We start from the raw sequence: 25,245 nt of genomic DNA on the forward strand, positions 1-25,245 counted from the left end.
TTTTTAAATTCTGGAGAGAAACATTTTCTTCATTTTGAAATTGATCCAGCACAGAGAGCAGTCATGCAAATTTCCATCATTGCTCTCTGCCATCTGCCACAACCTAATGAAAGGATGGTTAGGATTAAATCACAAAAACATTTACATGGAATCTGATAATATTTTGTAGATGTCATCCTGCATACTCATTTAAGTCCATCTCTGTACTACTCTTCTAAACTATTATAAAACTTTCATGATTTCCTCATGGAACCATTGGAATTTTTGTGAGGGTGCTTAAAATTATTTAGTGGTGAACCTTATTGAACTGTCATTTTTAGAGCTCCCAGAAGGGAAGAGGATTCCTAGTATTACAGACATTGTTTCAGGCTATACATACAATACATATCCATATTGTATCATTAATTCCCCTTTGATCTTTGCATGAAGGGCAGTACAGTGGTACCTTGGTTTGCAACCGTTTTGGATTACAACCATCTTGGTTTACAACCACGTCAAAGACTGAAGTGTGTGTCCCTTTTTTTGGATTACAACCCTTTTCTTTTGTTATTACAACCAATTGGGGGGGGCATTGGCGAAAGCACACCTTGGGTTACAACCTGTTTTGGTTTACAACCAGACCTCCGGAACAGATTATGGTTATAAACAAGGTATCGCTGTATACAAAAAATATGCTGTTGTAGTAGTAGTAGTAGTAGTAGTTACTAGGCTATATCTGCATCTATGACTTCTATCATGAGAACATGTGAACAGCAGATAAGTAAAATATATACACGCATCTCACATTTCTTCTATAGAAGAACCTTTCTGGATGTAATCCAACATTCAGTTCCCACAGTGACCAACCAGATGTCCATAGGAAGCCCACAAGCAGGACATGAGCACAATAGCACTATCACATTTTTGATCCCCAGCAGCTGGTATTTTGAGGTGTGCTGCCATTGATAGAAAAATAATACAACCTTCATTACTACTAATAATTGATACTCTTGTCCTCCAAGAATTTGTTTGATCCTTTCTTTAAAAGCCATCCAAGTTGGTGGCCACCACTGCAGTCCCAAAGTTTAACTATGCAGTGTGTAAAAAAAAAAAAAGCCTGAGCCTTTAGTGTCATTGGCTCGGTGCTGTGGAATACACTGTCAATAGACATTCAGCGGGCACCTTCTATGCCAACTTTTAAACGCCTGCTGAAAACTTTTTTTATTCTGCCACGCCTATGCAGGAAATTAAGAGTACATCTCTCACAATAGTTTATTGATGCTTGTTTTTAGCATATTTGTTTTTAAATTGCTTTTAATCTTTGTATGTTTTTTTAATCTTTTTAATGTTGTAAACCACTTTGATATGTTTTGTGATTTAGCACTATATAAATGCTGCTTCAAATAAATCCTTCAGTGGATGACCCTTTGTTCTAGTATTATGAGAGGAAGACCATATCTTCATCTACTTTCCCTACACTATGCATAATTTTATACATAATTTTACATAATTTCCCCCTTTCTCCCTTTATTCTAAATTAAGTATCTCCACATGATCTCTCTTGTAGGGGATTTGTTTCAGCCCCTTGATAGCTTTGGTTGCACTTTTCTGCACCTTTTCCAGCTCTGCAATATCTTTTTTTGCAGTGCAGCAACTAGAATTGTACACACCATATATTTGTATAAAGGTGTTATGATATTGGCAGTTTAATTTTCTTTCCCTTTCTTAATGATCCCTAATATGCAGTTCACCTTTTTCATAAGTGCTAGATCATCATTTTCATCTGGCTATCCACCACAATATCACTTTCCTGTTTGGTCATTAACAGCTCACACCTCATAAGCATATATGTGAAATTGGGGTTGTTGTTGTTTTGCGGGTGGCACTGTGGGTTAAACCACTGAGCCTAGGGCTTGCCTATCAGAAGGTCAGCGGTTCGAATCCCCGTGACAGGGTGAGCTCCCATTGCTCGGTCCCTGCTCCTGCCAGCCTAGCAGTTCCAAAGAATGTCAAAGTGCAACTAGATAAATTGGTACCGCTCTGGCGGGAAGGTAAACAGCATTTCCGTGCGCTACTCTGGTTCGCCAGAAGTGGCTTAGTCATGCTGGCCACATGACCCGGAAGCTGTATGCCGGCTCCCTCGGCCAGTAAAGCAACCCCAGAGTCGGCCACGACTGGACCTAATGGTCAGGGGTCCCTTTACCTTTACACTGTACCACATTTGCCATTTTAATGCAATTTTGAAGAGCCTCGCAATTACTATCTGTTTTTAGCACCCTGATTAATTTGGTGTCATCAGCAAACTCGGTCACCTCACTGCTCACCTGTAATTTCACATCATTTATGAACAACTTAAAAAGCACCAGTTCCCATACAGATTAATGGGGAAACCCACTTCCTACATCTCTCTATCATGAGAACTATTTGTCCCTTAGCTAGCAACTGTTCCATAAGAGAATAAAACCTGTCCTGTTATCATATGACTGTCAAGAGACTATGGGAAAGAACTTGATCAAAAAATTGTTGAAAGGTCAAGTGCACAGTGTCTACAGGATCACCTGTACCCACATGCTTATTGACACTCAAATACACTCTGAAAAGTTTGTTAGACAAGACTTACTTTTACAGGAGCCATGCTGATTCTTCTTTAGCAAGTCTTGTTCTCAGGTGAATATCATCAGGAGGCAGCGAGTTGCTAGTTTTTACTTTGTCAATAAAGACTTAGAATTCATCTCATCACCACTATTTGCATGTGTTCTTCAGACTCCCCTTCTGAGAATGTTAGATCAGGCACAGGGATTTTCCCACATCTGTTGAAGTATTAATCTTCTCTGCAATCTCATGCGTTGTAAATTACTCTGTGCTCTGATTTGAAGGGAAGGATGAGCTACGAAAATTTCTAAATAAATGTGTAAATTTACTTTTTTTAACACACTCCCTTGTTGTTCAAAGGTTCAGCTACATCCTAAACTTTTTGAATCAGTGTATATAAGCACTACAGTCACACCAGCAACTACACATTTTTTGCAGGATATTGCATTATGCCACAGCCCCACCTTGTACATATACCGTATTTACACAAATGAAATGCGCACCTTTTTAGGCCAAATTACGTTGTGGAAATTAGGGTGCGCATTAGATTTGATGGGGCATTTACATTTGCCAGCAAATACTTTTTTGGTTTAAAGGTTTTGAAAATTGAGGTGCACATTAGATTCAATAGTGCATTAGATTCACATAAATACTGCAGTGTGGGTTGATGGTTAATATGATGTGCCGCCAGTGAGCCAACTGTTGTTGATCTAGGTATAACCTAAGTCAGCAATTGCCTTCAACAGGTCTTGATCATTCATTATTCGATACTCTCCTACGTTTCATTGTCTGTTCTAGCCTTACCAAACCTGGTGACCTCAAGATGTTTTGGACTACAACTCCCAATCTCAGCCAGCATGACCAATAATCCGGGGGGGGGGGGGGGCACCAAGTTGGTAAAGGCTGGCCTATTCCCTTGTCTCACTCTATAATTATTCCTGATGTGAACTTCAAAATTTCCTAGGTTTGACTTGATTGCGAATGGAGGAGCATCTCTAACTCTACACTTTGAGCGAGCACCATTCATGAGCCAAGAGAGGACAGTATGGCTGCCATGGAACAGCTTCTATGCCATGGATACACTTGCAATGAAGACTGAAGAGAATTCCATTCCTAGCTGTGATTTAAGTGGTTTTATCCGGCCTGATCCAGTTATAATTTCATCTCCACTCTCCACATTCTTCAGTGATGCTCCTGGCCGAAACCCCATTGTTCCAGAGACTCAGGTATCAAGCATAAATGTAAAAACAGCCACAAGCAGGTGATCGTGCCGAAAGTGTGAAGGGGCAGACACACATATCCAAATACTTCAGAATATATAGCAGGCACAAGTTGGGGGCCATGGCTGGCCAGGGCTCACTGGCATGGGGAGACGCTCAACCCTTCGCATATTTGGTATTTATCAAACACTAATATAAATACAGTAAATGTTGCTGCTGAATAATGTTTAATCAGATTAAAATCTTTAATTCGGACTTGAAATGGTGAAATCCTTGTCTAGACATTCTTTGTGGCCATTTCTGACATTGCATTTCTGAACAAAATTGGGTACAAAACTTCTGGAGGCGAAAGTCTTAATCACATCCATAAAGACAGGCATGAGTATTTCATGTACATAGAATTATTGTAGTAACAAAACAAATACGTGTCAGACTTGTGTCTGTCCTTGCTGACAACATGTGTTTCCTTTTTACACATCTACCAGAAGTGTTTTTTTTTAAAAAAGAAACTATAAAAGTGACCAAAATATCCAGAAATCTTACTTTAAATTGGGCCATTGCAGGAAGACCAGATTAAAACATCTCAGCAGCAAAAAGTCATCAGTCTTGAAATAAAAAACATGATATATCTTTTTTATTTTTATTTTTTAAAAAAACTCTCTTCCGGTGCGTATTTGAAGTGTGCTTTGTGTTCTCACTCAGGTTCTTCATGAAGAAATTGAAGTCCCAGGCTCCAACATAAAACTCTGCTATCTGAGTTCCCGTACTGCTGGATACAAATCTTTGCTTAAGATCACCATGACACAATCACTTGTGCCTCTGAACTTAATTAAAGTACATCTGATGGTTGCAGTGGAAGGACATCTTTTTCAAAAGTCATTTCAAGCATCTCCCAACTTGGCTTACACTTTTATTTGGGACAAAACGGATGCTTATGGCCAGAAGGTTTATGGGCTCTCAGATGCTGTAGGTAAGCCATCAGATTCACATTTTGCAGGTTTTAAGTATTGGCTGTTATGCTAACAGCAGTATCTTAAATTTCATCTGGAAAAAAATGCCATTACAGCATAACTGATGTCACATGTGTCCTTTGTGTGTTCGAAGATAATACTTTGCTTATTTATTGATTTATCATATTTGTATTTTGGCGGAGCTTAGGACAGTTTATATGTTTTCCTCATACAGTGAGCTAGATGAAGCTTAGAGAGAACTTCATTAGGCCACAACTGAGCTTCATTCCTGAACGATGCATTGCATCCAGTTCCTATTAGGCCTAGTTTGACTTTCCATCCACTACAACACACAAGCTTTCTGGTAAAAAATATATATGTAAGGAACTCAGTGTTTTAATATATACTCACAAAACTGTTTGTGTGTGCATTAAAAATATATATTATGCACTGTGCTTACCACAAGAAATATCAGGAAGCCAGTGTGGACTGTGGCTTTTTTCTCAGTAAAAGTGCAGTGGCAAACCCGTTTGGTACCACATAATGGGTGGCTTCTTCAGATTCCATAAATAACTATTACAGTAAACAATAAATAGGTTCATGTTAAATTTGGAGCAAGGGCAAAGTCAATTTGGTAGGAGTGATCGATTGCAATTTATATTTTCTAAAGGTCTCCACATGAAGAAACCTCACTACTGTATATTTAGTGCATCAGTTAATGTATTAACACTCTTTTTCACTTTTTTCATAATCACATACTGTATTGAGCATATATATTGAATACAGTCAGTGCTGAACAGCCAGTTAATTAAAAATAGAATCTAGCCTTTTCATCATAACTGACTTCCCCCCTATTTCTCCCTCATTAAATCAGTCATTTGCTCCCACCCCTCCCCCAAACTATCAGGATCTATAGTTCCCCTGGGTATAAGTGAATCAAGTTTTTCAGTCAACTGCAGTCAATTATCTGAATTTAATTCAGAATAAAAGATAATATATTGGGAACAGTAGTTTGTGGCAGAGGACAAATCATTCACAATCACTGATTATTGATACATATTTTTCAGTATCTGTGGGATTTGAGTATGAGACCTGTCCTAGTCTGATTTTATGGGAGAAAAGAACTGCCCTGCTCCAAGGATTTGAACTTGACCCCTCAAATCTAGGGGGCTGGTCTTTGGAAAAACATCATGTGCTTAATATAAAAAGTGGTAAGTTCACCAATTTTAATATGTGTTTAAGCTTTGGGTACAAGCCCTATTCTCATGGTTGCCTCCAGAATATCAAGGAATGCTTGTGCTGACATCTGATGGGTGGTACTCACACAAGCGATTATTTGCATGCCAACCATAAGCATTACATATGGTGTTCATTGACTGGTTTATAGCACACTGCAGCAAACAATTGAAATATATTGAGGGTTCTCTGTCTGCCTTTGGCCTTTTTGAATTACCGTATTTTTTGCCCTATAGGACGCACTTTGTCCCCTCCAAAAATGAAGGGGAAATGTGTGTGCGTCCTATGGGGCGAATGCAGGCTTTCTCTGAAGCTTGGAGAGCGAGAGGTGTCAGTGCGCACCGACGCCTCTCGCTCTCCAGGCTCCAGGAAGCTATCTGCAAGCCTTGCACGCCCGGGGGGAGTTCCCCCGGGCGCGCAAGTCTTGTGGGCGGCAGCCTGCAGCGCGGAGCACGGGGTGCCCTCCGGAGGACGCCCCGTGCTCCGCGCAGGTGTCTGCAAGCCTTGCGCACCTGGGGGATCTCCCCCCGGGCGCGCACAGCTTGCGGGCAGCAGCCGGCAGCGCGTAGCTCGGGGCACCCTTCGGAGGAACAAAAAGTGAAACAGCTGTGACCAGGGCTAAGTGAAAAGAAACAGTTGCTAGTGGCAGCTGCAAGCAAGAGAGCAAGGGACATAGCATAAAGTGGTTTGGACCTATACTGGGGGGGAAGGAGTCAGTGGATGTGTTGGATCCTAAACAGTCACCAGTGGTAAACTGGCTCAGCCACTTAACAGTCATTTGTTATGAATTATTGTAAGTCCTTGCTTTTCTTCTTGTTAGGTATTCTACACAAAGGTAGTGGAGAGAATCAGTTTCTAACGCAGCAGCCTGCTGTAATCTCCAGCATCATGGGAAACGGTCGTCGAAGGAGTATTTCCTGTCCAAGTTGTAATGGTCTTGCTGAAGGAAACAAACTTCTGGCCCCTGTGGCACTTGCGGTAGGAATTGATGGAAGCCTGTTTGTCGGGGATTTCAACTACATTCGGCGCATCTTTCCTTCTAGGAATGTCACTAGCATTTTGGAATTAAGGTAATTCTGCTGCTGTTTGCACCGCTACAAATGCCTTTGTACTTGGTCCTTCTTTCTAGTTTTCCTATATCGTTGTTGCTTTCAGCACTACCTGCCACTGTAGCTTAGTATGTAAACATGAATGACTCAATTTAAGGAAGGCTGCTGGATCAGAGTATATTTGAAGTTGCCTTATCCCTTCTTCCAAGGATTGCAATAGGAATTCAAACAGCAGTTTAGCCGCACCATTTTCTACTAAGGCCACCTGGAATCAGATGGGCTCCTCCCCCATACACACGATGGATAGTTATATTTAGGGTTCCTCCAGACTGGTGGTTTTTGGGCAGGTGTATTGTGCAACACAGGGACGCAGGTGGCGCTGTGGGTTAAAGCCTCAGCGCCTAGGGCTTGCTGATCGAAAGGTCGGCGGTTTGAATCCCTGCGGCAGGGTGCACTCCCGTCGTTCGGTCCCAGCGCCTGCCAACCTAGCAGTTCGAAAGCACCCCTGGGTGCAAGTAGATAAATAGGGACCGCTTACTAGCGGGAAGGTAAACGGCGTTTCCGTGTGCGGCTCTGGCTCTGGCTCTGGCCAGAGCAGCGATGTCACGCTGGCCACGTGACCCGGAAATGTCTCCGGACAGCGCTGGCCCCTGGCCTCTTAAAGTGAGATGGGCGCACAACCCCAGAGTCTGGTAAGACTGGCCCGTACGGGCAGGGGTACCTTTACCTTTACCTTTTATTGTGCAACACGTGATTGACACCATAACAGTGTATTAGTGGTGGATTTATAACTGAATCATCCACATATAGTTCCTCTTTGTTGGTTGTTCTGCAGTGCTTCCCAGGTGTTACTGCATTACTCCTGTCTGGAGAGGTAATCTTGCTCTATAGTGCAACAAAAGCAGGGCAAAACTCCCCACAATGAAACATGTGTTGTATGAAAAATTAAAGGATTTTAGAAGGAAATTATGGGTCGTGCAGCTGTTTTAAACGCAGCAGTATGACCAAGACAGCTGAAACTTTTGCAGAGGCAAATGTGATTGAAAGTGTGATCACATATAACTGCCTGATAACATAATGAGCACAGTCATGTTTCAGTATGCCACTGAATACCATTTCCTGGAATTTGTTGCTGTTATGTCTTGATTGTAGGCTACTTTGAAGTATCTAGTTGTGGTTACTGTAAGAAATAGTATTCTGGACTGCACTAACCCAGTGATTGATTTGACAGGGCTCAACTTTTGTTCTCATGTATATAGCAAAACAGGCATCCCACAGCATGGCTTACAAACATTGCAAGATAAACAGGTATTGGTATTAGTATTGGTATATGTATGCACATATATGTGTGATATATATATACATCCTGGCCCTAAAATTTAATATAAAATCTCATCTTACAGTGCTGAGATAAACACTGATTAATACTGTGTGAATTTACAAAGCTCAGTGTCGCTTTGCTCTGTTATAAAACAGCACTTCTGCTCAGTTAGACAGCACATAAGATGAATAACTGCACTGACAGTCAAACCTGCCTTAAGTGACAATTTTAGGGACTGAAGAGGAAAGCCAGTTGCAAAGTAGAGATGGGCTCAGGGTTTAAAAACTCTTGTGGTTCAATTGTTTGAATGGAAAGGATATTAGCACATTTCACTTTTGTCAGGCCTACACTGCATCAAGCCTGCTGACAGGCAGCTGTCAACTCTTTTCACTGTCAGTATAAAAGACAGGGCGGTTTTACACATGACGTTTTTTCAGTGATCCAGAAAGTTTCTTACAAAAAAAAATGCCTTGAGGGGCTATTCCAGCAGGGAACTATCTTGTGACTGTTGTGCTTCATCCTTAAATTAACCTAAGGCTAAAGCTAAAAAGAGGTTTCCTTTGCCATGTCTTCTTGTCGCATAAGATAAAATGTTATGTTTGCTTTATAGCCTTTACTTCAGCTAACTGTTCTCCTTTCCCCCCTCTTTCTTTTCTGTTTCTTTCCTATAAAGAAATAAAGAATTTAAACATAGGTAAGACCAAAACCACAATCGTTATTTACTATAGTTTGTTCCATTGTGTTTACTTTTTCTGTTGTGCTTTTTTTGCAATGTTCTGTTTTAAATGTATCAAATATAGCAACATTAATATGCTAATTGTGTGTTATGAATATGATAAGCATTAGCAATTATACACTGCAGTCAAAAAGCAACCAAATAAGTTCTGACAGCAATTAGGAATGTCTAATGGAATGCAAGTATAATGAACCCCAAGTTAACTTTTATATGAGCACTTCTCCCTGCAGTCTGTAATTGGCTTAAATGGTTGAGGCAAACTACAGCAGTGGCTTTTGTAAATTCTGGAGAGGGTTCAGAAGGCACTAATGAACTGGAAATGGGTCAAAAACTCATTTCCAACTCATTAATTTTTTTCTTGATTCAGCTCCTCCCTCCCTTTTAATACAATATTAGTTGGTTGATCTGTTATTATTTCAAATAGAGTTTGAATTCTTTTGCAAAATAGTTAATTCCTTTCTTGGTCAGTTTCTCTCCTCACTCTTTAGGTGCATGTACATCTTGGACATTACAGTAGAAGCACAGTAGAAGCATGAAACACTCATGCATCTGCTTGCTGGCACCAGTGGCAATTCCTGGAGCTGCCTGTATTCAAAAGTTAATTTACTGCAAAATAAAACAAATAAAACATTACACTAAACACTCAAGGTATTAGCTCATCAACCCAGTTGGACCAGGATAAATATATTGGCCCTGTAACTCAAACGGTGTCTGAGATAGTGTAAGCCTCCTGCTGTGTTTGATAAATATAATTGCTCTCCTCTTTCACAATGACTGAAAATATGTATTATAAGTTGCCAACTGTGGCATGAACCTGTGGAAACAAAAAATGAAGCTTCTAGATTAATTAGATGGAATTCATGTTGTTGAAGGGTGTGATGTGTATGCTAGGAGAGCCCAGGGCTCTATTAATATATCCACACTGTGGCCAAAATGATGGTACTTCCTGCCGTTTCCCTCACTTCCTGGCTTACTCTTTAAGTACCTTCTTTTATCTGAGTAGATGCTGTGGTGAGTGCCACACAAGCTGTAGCTGCTTGTAACTGACAAAAACTGGTATCCATATGCTAAAGAGTAAAAAAATAAATAAATCAGCACATCAGTGTTCAAAAAGGAATGCATTTGTATTGGTTAGAACTAAGTTTAGTGGTAGATGTTAATTTTAAAAAAGGTGTGTGTTAATATATCAAAGTAGAAAATAAGGGGAAGCTATATTTCTTAAGTTTCCTGTGAAGTCAATGCTGTTTATTTGAAAAAAGAATCTTCCTAATATAAGTGTTAAAAGGAAAGCATTTGACCCGATAAATGGACATAAAAGAAAAAAAAAATAGTGTATTGGAAATAAAGGAAACATGTGCACAAGTGCACAACTGTGCTCATTGCTTAACATTACCAATATCACAAATTTGCTTCTGTTGTCCCAAACATAGAAAAGTTATACTTTTGGTGCATGTCAGGGGTAGCTAATGTGGTACCCTCCAGATATTGTCATATTACAACTCCCATCAGCCTCAGGAAATGATCAGATATATATAAGAATAGTCAAACACCACTTAAATGAAAATGCTGCTGTATTGTAACAACACAATGATGAAAATCAAAGTTGGTTAGAAAGGTGATTAAAGGCGGTGACCAGAAAGGAGTTTGATAATGTGTGGGTTTAGAGTATTATGACCTTATTATATTATAGCATTACAAAACTCTAATGATAAGCTGAATGTTGGAGGTATAAATACTATAAAACAGATGTGTGGCAAATTTGGTGGAAATATCCACCAACTTACACACGATTGACTCACATCCTACTTACACACGATTGACTCACATGAGACTGCGTATATGCGTGGTGCCGAGAATAATTAAATAGATTCAAACCAGCAAATGGTGAGAGAGAGCTAGAGAATCCTTGTGGCTCACAAGGAGACCCTCCTTGGAGCCCAAAGAGGACTTCATAGAGGGCAGAGGAAGCCCCAAAGAGACTGGAGGGGCCGCCTATATTAGCATATTTATATTAAAGGATACTGAACTAGGAAGGAGGAATGATGAAATTGTGGTTGTATTTGTGGCTGTTTGCGGTGTGTGTAGTTCTGGTCATTAAAAGAATAATTAACAAAGGATGGAATTCAACATCACTCTATGCTGAACATTTTGTTGATGTGAACATATCATCCTGTCAGGTGGAACTATGCCCCCTCACACTGCAAGCTGTTTTGCGGGATTTTCTGGGCAACCCAAGCAAATTTAGTGGGGAAGAAGGTGGGGGAAACCTAAATGCGCAAATGGAAGCCCCTGCAGAGGGCTTCTGCTGACTGTATTTGTTAGGTGAATCCCACCCAGAATATTTAATTTTAAAATAATACTGATTAAGATCAACACCATTAACCATCTTGCTAAAATGGCAGCTGCTCAAAAGGGTTTTTGTATTTCCTGTTATGTACTGAAGTTCTCCCCCTGGGCCAGCAGGGGGATACTGTAGATAGTTATGCAAATGAAGGATCGAAAGTGACATTCAGTGATTGGATAGTTTTAGAAAGTTGTTACAGTAACGAGGTTCTGGAGCTCTATATAAGCAGGCTGACTGAGCCCTTCAGTCCAGTTCTGTTCCAGCTTACAAATAAAGAGATGCTCTGGAGAAATTGCTGTGGCGTCTGATATGTTCACCCACAACTTTAAAAAATGCATTTATAGCATCATAATGTTATAACAACCTTTCATTTAAGTGGTATTTCACTGTTATGTGTGTGTTTTTAATAGCATTGAAATAATTTTTGGCTATAAAATTGGTTTTTAAAAAGGGGGTAATAAAATAGCTGCACTGCCCACACAGAAAGTACAGTATGTGTGTGCTAAGCTTAATAGGTTCCTCTGTCCACTACATCCCTACCCACATAAGAACCCCATCATTTTAAAAAGATAGAATTGCAAAAGGGGGTCATTTACAGCTATGGAGATTGTACCACTCTCTTATTTTTCAAACTTTTTGTTTTGTGAGAAAGGGCAAAAGAACTAGGATGGCAATGACTGGATGGCAACATCATGCACACCCCCCATAAAAAGTGAATTAACAAAACATAGCTATGCTGCACTAAATACCTAAGCGGAAGCATCTCAGCATTTTATTCTCCCAATATTCCAGTATTACCAAGAAGCAGTATTCATAATAGGGCTCTGCAGTCAAAGGGGCAAACTGGATTACCCAGGTTAGGAGCCCAGTTCTACCAGACCCTTACGCTGTCTCTCTCCCACATGCTCCACTTCTGTGCCAGGGAACATCTTTGGCTATATGGTTATTATCCTTAGACCAGTTTTAACACATACTTGTGCAGCTTGCAATACTATTGCAACATTGCATGTTATGATATTGTGCTAGGATGGCAGTTGTAGTGGCCTGCCCTAAAAACATATTTACCAGGGTAACCATAGGATAGGACTATAAGAGTCTCACAATGTCACAGGTGCTCCCTCTGAAAACAATTAACAAAAGATTGGATTTTTGTCGTATCTATATCTTCATCCACAGACATCCTCCAAAAATCTGGGTAACACCACCTAACTATTCTGTCCGCAAGAATGCCTACTTCTGTACTTGTCTCAACATAACCCCTTGCTCATGGGGTTTGGTTTTGTTTATCTCAAAAATCCAAGAGTGTGGCTCTTCAGAGGCCAGTAGGTCCAACTGCAGAGAAATAACTAGATCATTCACTTTCTGTCTTTGTCCTGCTGATTTTTAAAGCCTCTACTGGCTTTTAAAGAAGTTTGCCCCATATCACCCATGGCTGGCATCTGCAGAAATCTTGTTTAAAATACTCATTACATCTGCCTGTTTTTAGCCAGGCATGTTTGTGCAGGAACTTCTCCATTTAGTCCAGTTGTCTATTTGAATAGCTGAGGCTGACATTTCTAAATTTGCAGGTGGCTCACTGGCTCCACACCTCGAACAGCTGTCAAAACAGATTTATTAGAAATAAGGTAATACTTCAAGACATCCACTGACCCCACAAGATAGGGGGGAAACTTCAGCAGAACATTAGCTTAGCTTACTGTCAAATCTGGGGAACTTGTTGCTTGTTTCAGTTAGCACTGCAGCCTTGCACAAATAATATAATGGGCTTTCTATGGTATGAAGACACAGAGAAAAACAGGTTTACCTCAAAACTAAGGCATTATAAGCTTGACTGCTACAGCCAATTCTATTGATGTACATTAATTTTAGGGGCACAAGCTATTGCTTGTACTGCTGCAGTTAGCACTGAATCCTATTTCTGACAAGGGAAACAAAATCATCCAATTGTGCCTCACCAAAGAAAGTAATGGTGATGTTAGCGATATCAGTTGATGTTAGCAATTGACCAGAGGCCTATAAGTTGTCCTCTTAGAGATGGATATATTATCAGCATCTTCTCTGCAGCAATGTATTACAACCTTTAGCTATGATTTCTTGGAGACTTGTTGGGGTGGTGTGAGATAACCAGAGGGCTGTTGATACACCTGAGTGACATGGGCAGAAATAAGACAAAAGCATGCAACCTATAAAATAGGAATCTGCAGTCTATTCCTGCTTCCAAATTAGAGTGCAGTAGCAACATCTTTCCACTCCACTTCTGTTTGTTGCATTGTAGTGAATGAATATCTTGTGCTCAGTGAACCATTTTGTTGCCATTGTATTCTCCATCAAATAACCTATGAAGGAGGTACAAGAAAAGGAGCATTTTAAATACTCAACACTTTAGTGCATGGTTCAGGACTTTTACACTCTTACCTCCCCCTCTCCCTGATATATTCATGACTTTTCCAGGAGTCCCATTTTAATAACAATATGACCAAGAGCCCAGGCTCAAAACCTGTTTTTAATACCCCAAGGTATCTCAATAGTGAAATAATTGTAAAAGGGAAAAGTACTTTTTCATAAAGTGAATAGTTGACTATGGAATTCACTTCTACAAGATGCAATGATAGCCCACAACAGATAGCTTTTAAACAAGATTAGACAAATTCCGGAATGATATAGCTATCAATGGCTATTAGTCATGATGGCTATATAGTATCCCCAAATCAATGGGGAACAACAGCAAAAGAAAGCTACTGCCTTTCAATTTGTCTTGGTAGATCTGCCATAGGACTAGACAGAGCTTTGGTCTAATCCAGCAGAGCTTTTCTCATGTTCAAATGTACTTCTGAGGATATGCTGCTAATTTTGTTGGATATTTTATATGAGGGGATATCTATAAATACTTTATAAATCATAAAATAAATCTTCCCTCCTACAGAGTAACCATTGTTATCCCAAAACATTTGCGATTAGGAAGTAAGATTTCAAATTGTAAAGCCCCCACAAGGCCCTTTCAGGCATTGGAGAATAAGGTCTGCAGTGCTGAGCCTGCTATACTCCTGTATAGCATGTTCGCGGTGGAGCCATGCGATGGAAATTTGACAGATAGGATGGGGCAAGCAAGGGCATTGTTGCTGTCTCCTTATTACAGGACCCCTATAATGCCCGAATCCAGTAGTTCACAGTTTAGAAACTAAAAGCTGGCTACCACTTTTGCCACTATACTGGTGTTTTTATGTCACAAATACACAGATTTGGAATCTTAGCTGTTTTTCCATCTGTGTCTTTAGAGTTTAAAGGAAAAGAAAAAAAATCAGGACAGTGTTTCAGTGTCACAAAGTACATACTTAGATAGTGCAGCAAAGGGTTTTATGTCAGATTGAGGGTGAAAACATACATGCATTCAGAAGTGTGATGGAATGGTGTCAACATGCATTTGCTTCATTTTGAGGCATTTGTTTTCAGGGCAGAGAATGTGCATAAAACTCAATTCCACCACCCTTAGGATGCCCTGGTTGTGTTCTGAAAGCACATGAGGCCAGCATCTTGCTGCAGCTGAGCAGGCCTTGGTCTGGTCAGTACATGACTAAATGACCATCTGGGAACTACTTGTACACCACCTTGGGTTCCATGACAGAAGAAAAATGGAGTAAAAAGGCAAGAAGATAGATGATAGATGATAGATGATAGATAGATAGATAGATAGATAGATAGATAGATAGATATAGATAGGATGTATGTCAGTCTTTTCTCAAAGTAATGTGGAAGTAGTCCACAGCATAGGGTTTACCAGACGGAGAATGATTTAGAATGTTTTTATTCTGAGTAATAAGAAAGACTTTTCTGTCTTGCTTCTTCAGTAAATGTGAGGTCAGCATCTTGGAATGCCTAAATGGTAGTGTTAACCTCTAACCATCACAAACTGACCATCTTATTACAAAGCGTTACAGAACTCTTTACTTTAAAAAACATATCTATGAAGAGTGAAGAATGAGAAGGGAAAGGACTGCAATTAAAAATTATGAGATTATTCGTCTTTTATGCAGCTTCAGGGCAGGCTGTAGTGTATTCTATTATTTGGCACAGTGGGAAGACAGCTAAAGATTTTACGAGGAGGCACAGATGCTGTACCTTTTTTCAAAAATAATTTACAGCTTCTTGTCAGAAGACATCTCACGTTGGCTTCCCATATATTTTGCATTTGTGGCTACATTATTTTTCAAAGCTCTGTACCTAAATGAAACAGCCATGCTCTGTAAAATAGATGGATTCACATGGGTGGTAAAAAGCAATCCATAAATGGAAGCTAATGAGAACCATATATATCTTCAGTGTCCAAATTATTGAGATATAAAACAATTTCCAGTTGTCAAAAAGATACAGAATGATGTAATATTCAGAGGAAGATTGACTAGAAGCCAAGGTGAACTGGTCTTATACAAGGCAGACACTTCCTAACAGTTAGTGAGTGTAGCTGTTAAGAGCCAGTGTCTAACGCATCTAGCCCAATCCTGTGCAAGTAAGTCCCACTGAATTCAACAGAACTTCTTTTCTGTAAAGTGTGCATGGGATTGCAGACATAATTTGAGATGGGGCACCTTGCCAGAGTTTGTTAAATTACATAAGTTGCTATGTCGCTACCTTCTACCCAGCAGCCCCTGTTCAGATTCATTTATTTATTTGTCACTTTTTTATCCAGCCCTTCATCCAAGACGGTATCCATGGCATTACCTATGTAGTCCTCACAGCAACCTGTGAAGTAAGAGCAGGCTCAGAGATAGCGACTTGCCCCAGGCCAACAAGTGGCACAGAAGGGATTTGATGCTGAGTTTCTCACACCCAAACGCTACTCTAATATAACCAAATTAAGGGATGGGACTGAGAAAAGGGCAGGCTTTGCCAAACCTAATGTTACACTGTTGTGGGGTGGAGGGTGGGAGTCACCCTCAGACAGAAGGGTGGTGGGACTGATACTATCTACATTTCTTGCCCAAGACTATCCCAGTTCATTACTGACAAGAACTATGCTTTGTGGGGTCTGGTTTAGCCATTGTGTTTTCTCTTTCTTCTCTTCTAAAGCAACAACCCTGCCCACAAGTACTACCTAGCTGTGGATCCTGTTTCGGGCTCACTCTATGTATCAGACACCAACAGCCGCCGTATTTACAAAGTCAAAACCCTTACTGGTGCAAAAGACCTAGCTGGAAATTCTGAAGTAGTGGCAGGTACAGGGGAGCAGTGCCTGCCTTTTGATGAAGCCAGGTGTGGTGACGGAGGGAAAGCAGTGGATGCAACTTTAATGAGCCCACGAGGTAAGGGATGTAAAAGGTTGCAAAAACTATAATCTGAAGCTGGACTGAATCTATATACAGTGGTACCTCGGGTTAAGTACTTAATTCGTTCTGGAGATCTGTTCTTAACCTGAAACTGTTCTTATCCTGAAGCACCACTTTAGCTAATGGGGCCTCCTGCTGCCACCACGCCTCCAGAGCACAATTTCTGTTCTCATCCTGAAGGAAAGTTCTTAACCCGAGGTACTATTTCTGGGTTAGCACAATCTGTAACCTGAAGCGTATGTAACCCGACATACCACTGTATAATTATCTGGCAATTAAAACACTGCTTGCTGACTTATTTTTTAATCTCTGGTTGAATCACAGCAGGTTGGCAAGTGTTTCCCACAGACAATTCTTTTCATGGGGTTTGCTTGCAGCCCCTGTTCCTTTGCAAAACAACAATAACCTTCACATTCCATTTTGGAGAAGAAGTACAAACAGTCAGGATTGTCTGAAGCAAAATCTTTTTGGAAATGCAAAAGTGTTATTTTGGGCAAAGGTGATTGGCACTGTCTGGTCTATATCCTGTTTCTGCAAAAGAAACAAAAGCCCGACTTTATTTTCCATTTTAATAATATGTAATTTTTTTAAAAAATGAAAAGATTGTATGGAATAATGGTTCTTAGGTTAATGTTTCCTTTGCTTGCTTGTCAATATTGCACTTAAAAAAACTGCAGCCTAAGTGCCTACGCTTCAGCTAGTCTTCCCTTTGGGAATGAATGAAAGTAGAGCAGAAGAAATATAAACAAACACTGTATAAAAGAAATGTCTACCTATTGGAAGAGTATAAGTTCCAGCTTCGGTGGCTCATATAAATAAATAATTCTGACTCAATAAATTTGAAAAGCACAGCTGAAGCGAACCATAAAAATCTGACATTCAAACACTTAGGGTATTTTTCAATATAAAAATGATAAACATTAATTTTATAACTTGCTTGTTCCTCTTAAAATAAACCAATATGAAGTCCTCTAGCTTTTTCTGCAGCATGAGGTTTCTTTCATTGTGCTAATTAAATTCACCTTAGTGGCACCAAACACAGAAGCTATTACCTTACATGATGTAGGCAGCATAACTGGTGGTACTTTTCCTTACCAAAACTGCCTTGGTGCCCATGCTTCTGTAGCTCAAGGACAGTAACATCTGAAGGAAAGGAAGAAGCACTTAAAGGATATGAAGGTAGTGTTTACACATGTACTTGTTCAGGCATATACACACATGCATATGCACATGGGTATCCAGCCAAAATGTGTTTACAAAGAACTTGTGACTGGAGTCACAGTGCACCAGGGGGAGGTTGCCTTGCCTAATGACTGGAGATTGGCTACAATATCTACAGTAGTACAGTTTTTGGTGGGGCAACGAAAGCTCAGATTTATTACAGCATAGAGAACAAACAGATACTAAGACTGTACATATACACAGCGGACTAGATGGACAGTTATTTCAATTAGTTTATTTTCTGCAAAAAAATAAATTGAAAAGTAGTGTCAGCTTTATATATTTGTATATAATATCAGGAAACTAGTGGTGTTACTGTTAGCTTGTAAATTAATTTGTTGAGAATTTAGAACCAAAGATTTCATTCACTCTAATGGAGCAGTACTTTTGAGATGGTTGAAATGGCGTCGTACTTCGGCTCAAAAGTCAGAAGCAAATACTTACAAGTGAGGGACAGCTACAATAATTGGTGAATTTATCAGCAAACCATGAGGTCAGACAACTCATTTTTACTTTCTTTGCACCCTGGTAGGAATTGCAGTAGATAAGTATGGCCTTATGTATTTTGTTGATGCTACAATGATCCGAAAAGTTGATCAGAATGGAATAATATCAACTCTGCTTGGCTCTAATGACCTGACTGCTGTTCGGCCACTAAGCTGTGATTCCAGCATGGATGTTACCCAGGTAGAGTGTTACTTCTTGTTTGTAATAAAACAGATGGTTATTTATTTTGGATAAATGCCTAGTTGTTCTCCCTAGGTAACACTGTGTATTCCAATCTGATGGGGAAAAGGGGTTTTGAATGTAGTGATGATGAAATACAGTTACTGATATAACAAACAAGTTTTCTCTGCAGCAGATGACATATCTCAGTGATAGAAAAATAGAGCTGTGGTCATATTGTGTTTAATTGGCTTTGCTTTTCCTATATATCTTTGAAGCGTTTAGTCCCATGTACTGCATATATCATTACTCAGTGTAAGCACTGTGTGTAGTTTTAATAAATAGAGAAAAGAAATGTGTCCAAGTGAACTACACACAGCGTAGCTCTTTGAGTTGCTCAGTTAAGATTTGAGCAATTAGTTGTTATTTCATACATAGAATAATAGAATTGTAGAGTTGGAAGGGACCCTGTGGGTTATCTAGTCCAACCCCCCTTAATGCAGGAATCTCAGTACATAACTTATATGTGTTCAAAGAAATGTCCAGATTGTTCTAAAACTAGTCCTAATTTATTGTGCCTCTTGTAGGTGCGCCTGGAGTGGCCAACTGACCTTGCTGTTAATCCAATGGATAACTCCCTGTATGTACTGGAGAACAATGTCATTTTGCGGATCACCGAGAACCATCAGGTTAGCATCATTGCTGGCCGTCCAATGCACTGCCAGGTTCCTGGTATAGACTACTCTCTCAGCAAACTGGCCATTCATTCTGCACTGGAGTCAGCCAGTGCCATTGCCATCTCACACACTGGAATTCTTTACATCAGTGAAACAGATGAGAAAAAAATTAACCGGCTTCGCCAGGTCACCACGAATGGCGAGATTTGCCTCTTGGCTGGGGCAGCTTCAGACTGCGACTGCAAAAATGATGTCAACTGTAATTGCTATGCTGGCGATGATGCTTATGCCACTGATGCCATCTTAAATACCCCATCCTCCTTAGCTGTGGCACCAGATGGCACTATTTACATAGCAGATCTTGGAAATATACGTATCAGGGCTGTCAGCAAAAACAAACCTGTTCTTAACTCTTTCAACCAATATGAAATTGCATCTCCGGGAGAGCAGGAACTGTATGTCTTCAACATTGACGGTATCCACCAATATACCCTCAGCCTTGTTACGGGAGAATATCTATATAATTTCACCTATAGTGCCGATAATGATGTGACGGAGGTGATTGATAACAATGGCAACTCTCTAAAAATTCGGCGGGATACCAATGGAGCACCACGTCATTTTCTAATGCCTGACAATCAAATAGTGACTCTTGCTGTTGGCACAAATGGTGGGCTTAAGGTAGTGTCAACCCAGACCTTGGAACTTGGATTAATGACTTATCATGGGAGCAGTGGTCTCTTGGCAACAAAAAGTGATGAGACAGCATGGACGACCTTTTATGAGTAAGGCTCTTTTCAAAATAATGTTGCACATTCATTTTGTGTCTAGCTGATAAACAGGTAGGACTTCATGATGGTTCAAGGACAAGGCAGCATATTCTGTGCCTCAAAAGACCACTAGTTTTGCACACGTTTTCTTATTTGGCATAATCTACTCTAAATTCCTTTGGGGGATTTCTGCGTAATTGAAAACTGCTTTTCAAATTTGGCAAGGTCAAAGGAGGAGGCTTGAGATGGGTGAAAGAATTTTCAGGTAAGGATAGACGGGTAGAGAATTATACAGAGAAGAACCATCCTGTGAATTAACTGGTGGTCTTCGTTTTAGAGAAAAGCATAGGAACATATAAAACTGCCTTATACAGAGTCAGATCAGCAGTTCATCTAGCTTAGCATTGCCTATACTCACAGGCAGCAGCTCCTATGATTGCAGATAGGACATTCCCATCCCTCCCTGGATTGAGCTTCAAACCTTATGCATGCAAGACAGATAGTCTAATACTGAGCTCTGGCCCTTCCCTAGAATATCTGCCTTTAAATTTTATTTATTTATTTACAAATGTGCACATCTTTTCAGTGCAGCTCAGAGAATACGGTAATGACATTCAAGTGAATTTGGATAACTGCTAATGTTTTGAATGTCCTTTGGAGAAGCAGTTGTACTACAGTGTCCAGCAGCCTAAAGTGCAACTACAATTTATGGATGTTTAGGATACATGCATATGTATAGCAGCTGCCAGGATAGGACCCAGCTTTCATGATCCTGCATGCCACAACAGAGAATATTTCCCATACTTGCTCTGCCCAGCTCATAACCTAATAAATGATGGCTACACCCTACTAAGCTTTCTTTCTCCAGGGATTTCAATACTGCAGTTTCTTTTGGAACTCAGATGACAAGTCTTGCTGTTCAAATGGGCAGGATATTGGGACCGTGCTCTATCTGGGCAGATAAAGCATTGATTGACTTTGCTGATTGCTCATTCCTCAGATTGTTGAGGAAATTGGATCCTAAGGTATCTGAAAGAAATTCAGTGTGACTTATATAATTTCTAGAGAGCTCAAAATTACACTCGTTTCAGGAACTAGTAGATGAGAAAGACAAAATTTCCTCTTTAACTGAAACAGATGACAGATAAGATAATAGGGTGTGTGTGCATGTGCATGCGTGTCTGTACAAGAAAACCAGTGTCATTAACCAATGTTTTTCCAAAGATCGTCCTCAGCTATATATTTTGCCAGTGTTGTAGAATTTCTTCAAGTAAGTGACATTCTGCAAATACTGATTATGAAAAATATGAATATGCAGATGTAGGTGATTAAGGGTAAAATGTTTAGCTGCCTACTGATAGTTATGTGGCATCTTGTCCTTTATATGGAGTTCACACCCTTCTAAGAAAGCACATCAACTTGCCATGTGACACAGTAGGCTGGGGTGGTTAGTATTCATAAGTAGAGTCCTTGTCAGGGATGTATCCATCCCCACTGTTGGAAGTCAAATATTTTCCAAGATAAGATTGCTTTTGATAGCACTTATTGACAGCAACCCAGTTATCTGTCAGTTGTAAATGGAAAAAGATTAATCCACCATCTATTAAGAAATGGTATATGGGATTAGGCTACATGGTCAAACTAACCAATGTGATAAGATTAAGAGAGAGGAAGCAACAAAATGATTTGTTTATACATAAATGGAGCTTGTTTATTCACTACAAGAATGGCAAGGTACAGGAAGCACTTCAGCCACATGCTGTGTTAGGAACAATATGATTAGTAAGCTGGTTTTTGGTTTTCTTTCCCCCCTTTTTTTCTATTGCCCCCTAAAATAAATTTTATTTAATTTTGAGAGTTTAAAAGAATTATCTAAATGTTTACTATTAGCTTACATACACCCTTCACATTACTCTGATTTGTTTTTCTTTTCCATTTTGTAGGTACAATATGTAAGGATTACTATGATTAATGTGCTTCCCACTGGTGATTAATTACAATTGTATTATTTATTGTATTATTTATTGTATCGACATATTTACCTTGGTAAGAATTCAGTGTCACACTCTTCTCATCGTTCCATCAGCACAGGCGTTCCTTTTTGCCAGACAATCTCCCTGCATGCTGTTCTTGGGGTTCTCCTGAACCTCCAAACCAGACTAGAGGGGAGAGTTGTGCTAGCAAGGAGCACTCACACTGGCTTCCACTAGTGCCAGGTTATTTGAATCTGGGCTCTTGGGTTGTATTAAACCAAACCCTACTCAGTCTACCAATTGAAATTAATTAACCTAAGTCACGCCATAAATGAATCATAGAATTGTAAAGTTTGAAGGGATCCAGAGGGTCCTCTAGTTCAACCCCCTGCAATGCAGAAATCTCAACTAAAGCATCCATGACAGGTGGCCATCCATCCTCTGCTTAAAAACCTCCAAGGAAGGAGAGTCCACAACCTGCCAAGAGAATCTGTTCCACTGTCTAAGAGCTCTTACTGTCAGAAAGTTCTTCCTGGTGTTTAGTCAGAATCTCCTTTCTTGTCACTTGAAGCCATTGGTTCAAGTCCTACCCTCCGGAGCAGAAGAAAACAAGCTTGCTCCATCTTTCACGTGACAGCCCTTAAGATACTTGAAGATGGCTATCATCTCTCCTCTCGGGTCTCCTTTCCCTCCCAAGCTAAACATCCTCAACTCCCTCAGCCATTTCTCACAAGGTTTGGTTTACAGACCCTTAACTTGAGTATTGTGGTGGCCACTGCGCATTTTCCAGCTTGTCAATATCCTTCTTAAATTGTGGCTCCATGTTCATTAATGTCAGTGACTTTTCTCTAGTATTGAATCCCACCCCTACTTTTTTCATGCTTACATATGTTTGTATGGACGTTTGGTATAAAAGAGCAAACAAAACTTTTTTTCTTTTTGCAATAGATCTGCTTGCTGGGGAAAGCTTCCATCTTAAGGGGAAGTCTGGACAAGCAGCAGATCTATGCGCAAGGAAGCACCCTAGCCTTCTGCTTCACTTAAGTATGGTCAGCCCAGTGTTCCTCACAGCGGCTCAGTTCAGCGATAATAATGCTAAGCTATTGTTTAGAAATACGTGAGTGAGCCTGGGCAAGCCTCAGGCTTGCATATTTGGTTGTTTATTTCTCCTCTGATGCAGCCACAAATAAATTGGAAGCATCCATTTCCTGGTTTAAACTAATTGCCGTTTCTTGTTACATTCAGACTGGGTCAAGCTGTCTTTAGTTTATACTGTGGCGTACTGAAACAGGCCAAGGTCAAACCCAGACTTATTATCCTGGCTTGTTTCAATAAATGCTAGTTTAAACTATTTATGATCTGTATCAATTTTGCATACATTCTATCTCATTTCTGCATTAGTCTGCATTTTTTTAAAAAAAAAATCTGCATGAAAATTTGTATTTAAATATGCTGTTCTGTCACAGAATGAAAATGTATTTCTACACTTTTTTCCTTTTACTAAAATGCACATTATAATGCATTTTGGTATGCTTTGAGAGCCAAGAACTGTATTACAGAATTCAGAGAAGTGTGATAATTATGTTTCAGTTAGTACAGGAGTTGTGGATCAGGTCTGTTTGCACTGGAATTAATAAAAGCCAAATTCTTCAAGCTTCCTTAGTTTTAACAAACCAAAATTCACTGGTTCAGACATAATGACAGACTAGAGTTAGTTTCAGCTAGGTAGTGGATTCTTCGAATCTCCTTGTGGCTGTAGCAGAAGAGTGGTGTGTGTAGAGGTTTTTACATATGCACTGGACTAATGTGTTTACAGACATCAAACAAACATTGTGGTGAAGTACATTCCTCTTCATTTTATCAGTGCATCCTCCAGAAAATGAATATAACTATTTCAGCTTTTCTTGAGGAAAAAAACTGTCGCAAAGACACCCTATGTATGTTTCATGTCTCCCCCCACACCCTAAAAAATAAACCTTACTTTTTAGAATACTCAGGCCACCATTAGATCAAGCTACTTGTTGGTAATTATTAATCGTTACGTGGCCTCTTCAAAGTATAATGTGTACACCATACAACTATATTCAAGGACATAAAAAGTCACATAGCTGATATAGTTGGAAACTAACTATCATTTCTAAAGCTATCTCTTTTTTTAGGTTTTGATTGAGTTTTTCAATGGAGTAGGAGAGCACTGCCACCTGCTGATCATTTTGTAGAATAGCCACTTGTAAATGTGTGTTTCATGGATCTTGCTGATGGAGTTACATTATTATTTTTTGAACCAGGAGATGTGTGACCACCTTGTCATTCCTTGTCTGAAAGACAGTTTACAATGATATTGAAACAGGCTTCATCTAGAGTAACATGAAGCGGTTTCATGAACAGTAAACTACTGGAGGTTTTTAAGCAGAGCTTGGATGGCCATCTGTCATGCATTGAGATTCCTACATTGCAGGGGGTTGGACTAGATGACCCCCCGGTATCCCTTCCAACAGTATGATTCTATGATTCTATACTACATAGTTTGTTGGGGGGGGTTAAGGCTCACTAGTGCAGGCATACAAATATACACCTTTTAAAGCTAACCGTGGTTACAAAAAGAAAGAAATGCTTATTTGGTGAATAATAAAAAAATATGATTAAGGTAATAACTAACAGCAGATTTGGGCAGTGTAACTTTGGAGGGGTCACACTTTAGAGAGCTCCCATTAGATAATGGCAGAGTTAGGTGCTCCTGTGTCCTATAGAATAACTCACCTATTTTGAAAACACTGAATAGGATTGACTCCAATTGTTCAGAATTTTGTGACTGTGGATGATGTGAAAACAGTCTAATTGGTATATTGGCTAAAATGTTCCATGTACATTCTGCTGAGCCTTGTATATTTTAAACGCCAAGTTGCTGGCTAAGCCCACTAGGGAATCAATTGTCACAGGCAAATGTAAGATTTACAAGAACAAATATAGCAGTCAGGCATAACCATGCATAAGGGACACCCAAAACAATCCAAGATACTAGGAGCAATTTGAGCAACCTGAAATACGTTAGGGAAAATAGTAGCAGGATTCATGGAATCATAGAATTTGAGAGTTGGAAGGGACGCTGAAGGTCAACTAGTACAACCCCCTGTAATGCAGGAATCTTTTGTCCAACGTGTGCCTCGAACCCACAGCCCTGAGATTAAGA

The 25,245-nt window shown here is 39.8% G+C and overlaps 1 protein-coding gene across 21 annotated transcripts in view; it reads left to right on the plus strand.

Moving 5' to 3' along the window:
- The window catches only part of TENM2 (teneurin transmembrane protein 2), a 712,099-nt gene that overhangs the window by 659,000 nt on the left and 27,854 nt on the right, over positions 1–25,245 (plus strand). For 15 of the 21 annotated variants that reach the window (XM_083718520.1, XM_083718504.1, XM_083718515.1 and 12 more), the window contains 9 exons: positions 3,536–3,797; positions 4,494–4,761; positions 5,809–5,952; positions 6,798–7,047; positions 9,021–9,041; positions 12,996–13,052; positions 16,492–16,724; positions 18,502–18,656; positions 19,223–20,097. In XM_083718520.1, the coding sequence (XP_083574646.1) occupies positions 3,536–3,797; positions 4,494–4,761; positions 5,809–5,952; positions 6,798–7,047; positions 9,021–9,041; positions 12,996–13,052; positions 16,492–16,724; positions 18,502–18,656; positions 19,223–20,097 (2,265 nt within the window). The remainder of the gene's footprint in view (positions 1–3,535; positions 3,798–4,493; positions 4,762–5,808; positions 5,953–6,797; positions 7,048–9,020; positions 9,042–12,995; positions 13,053–16,491; positions 16,725–18,501; positions 18,657–19,222; positions 20,098–25,245) is intronic. The other 6 variants (XM_083718523.1, XM_083718518.1, XM_083718521.1 and 3 more) reach the window with 1 other exon arrangement.

Source organism: Podarcis gaigeae, assembly GCF_964106915.1.
Source record: "Podarcis gaigeae genome assembly, chromosome: 2".
Classification (NCBI taxonomy): domain Eukaryota; kingdom Metazoa; phylum Chordata; class Lepidosauria; order Squamata; family Lacertidae; genus Podarcis; species Podarcis gaigeae.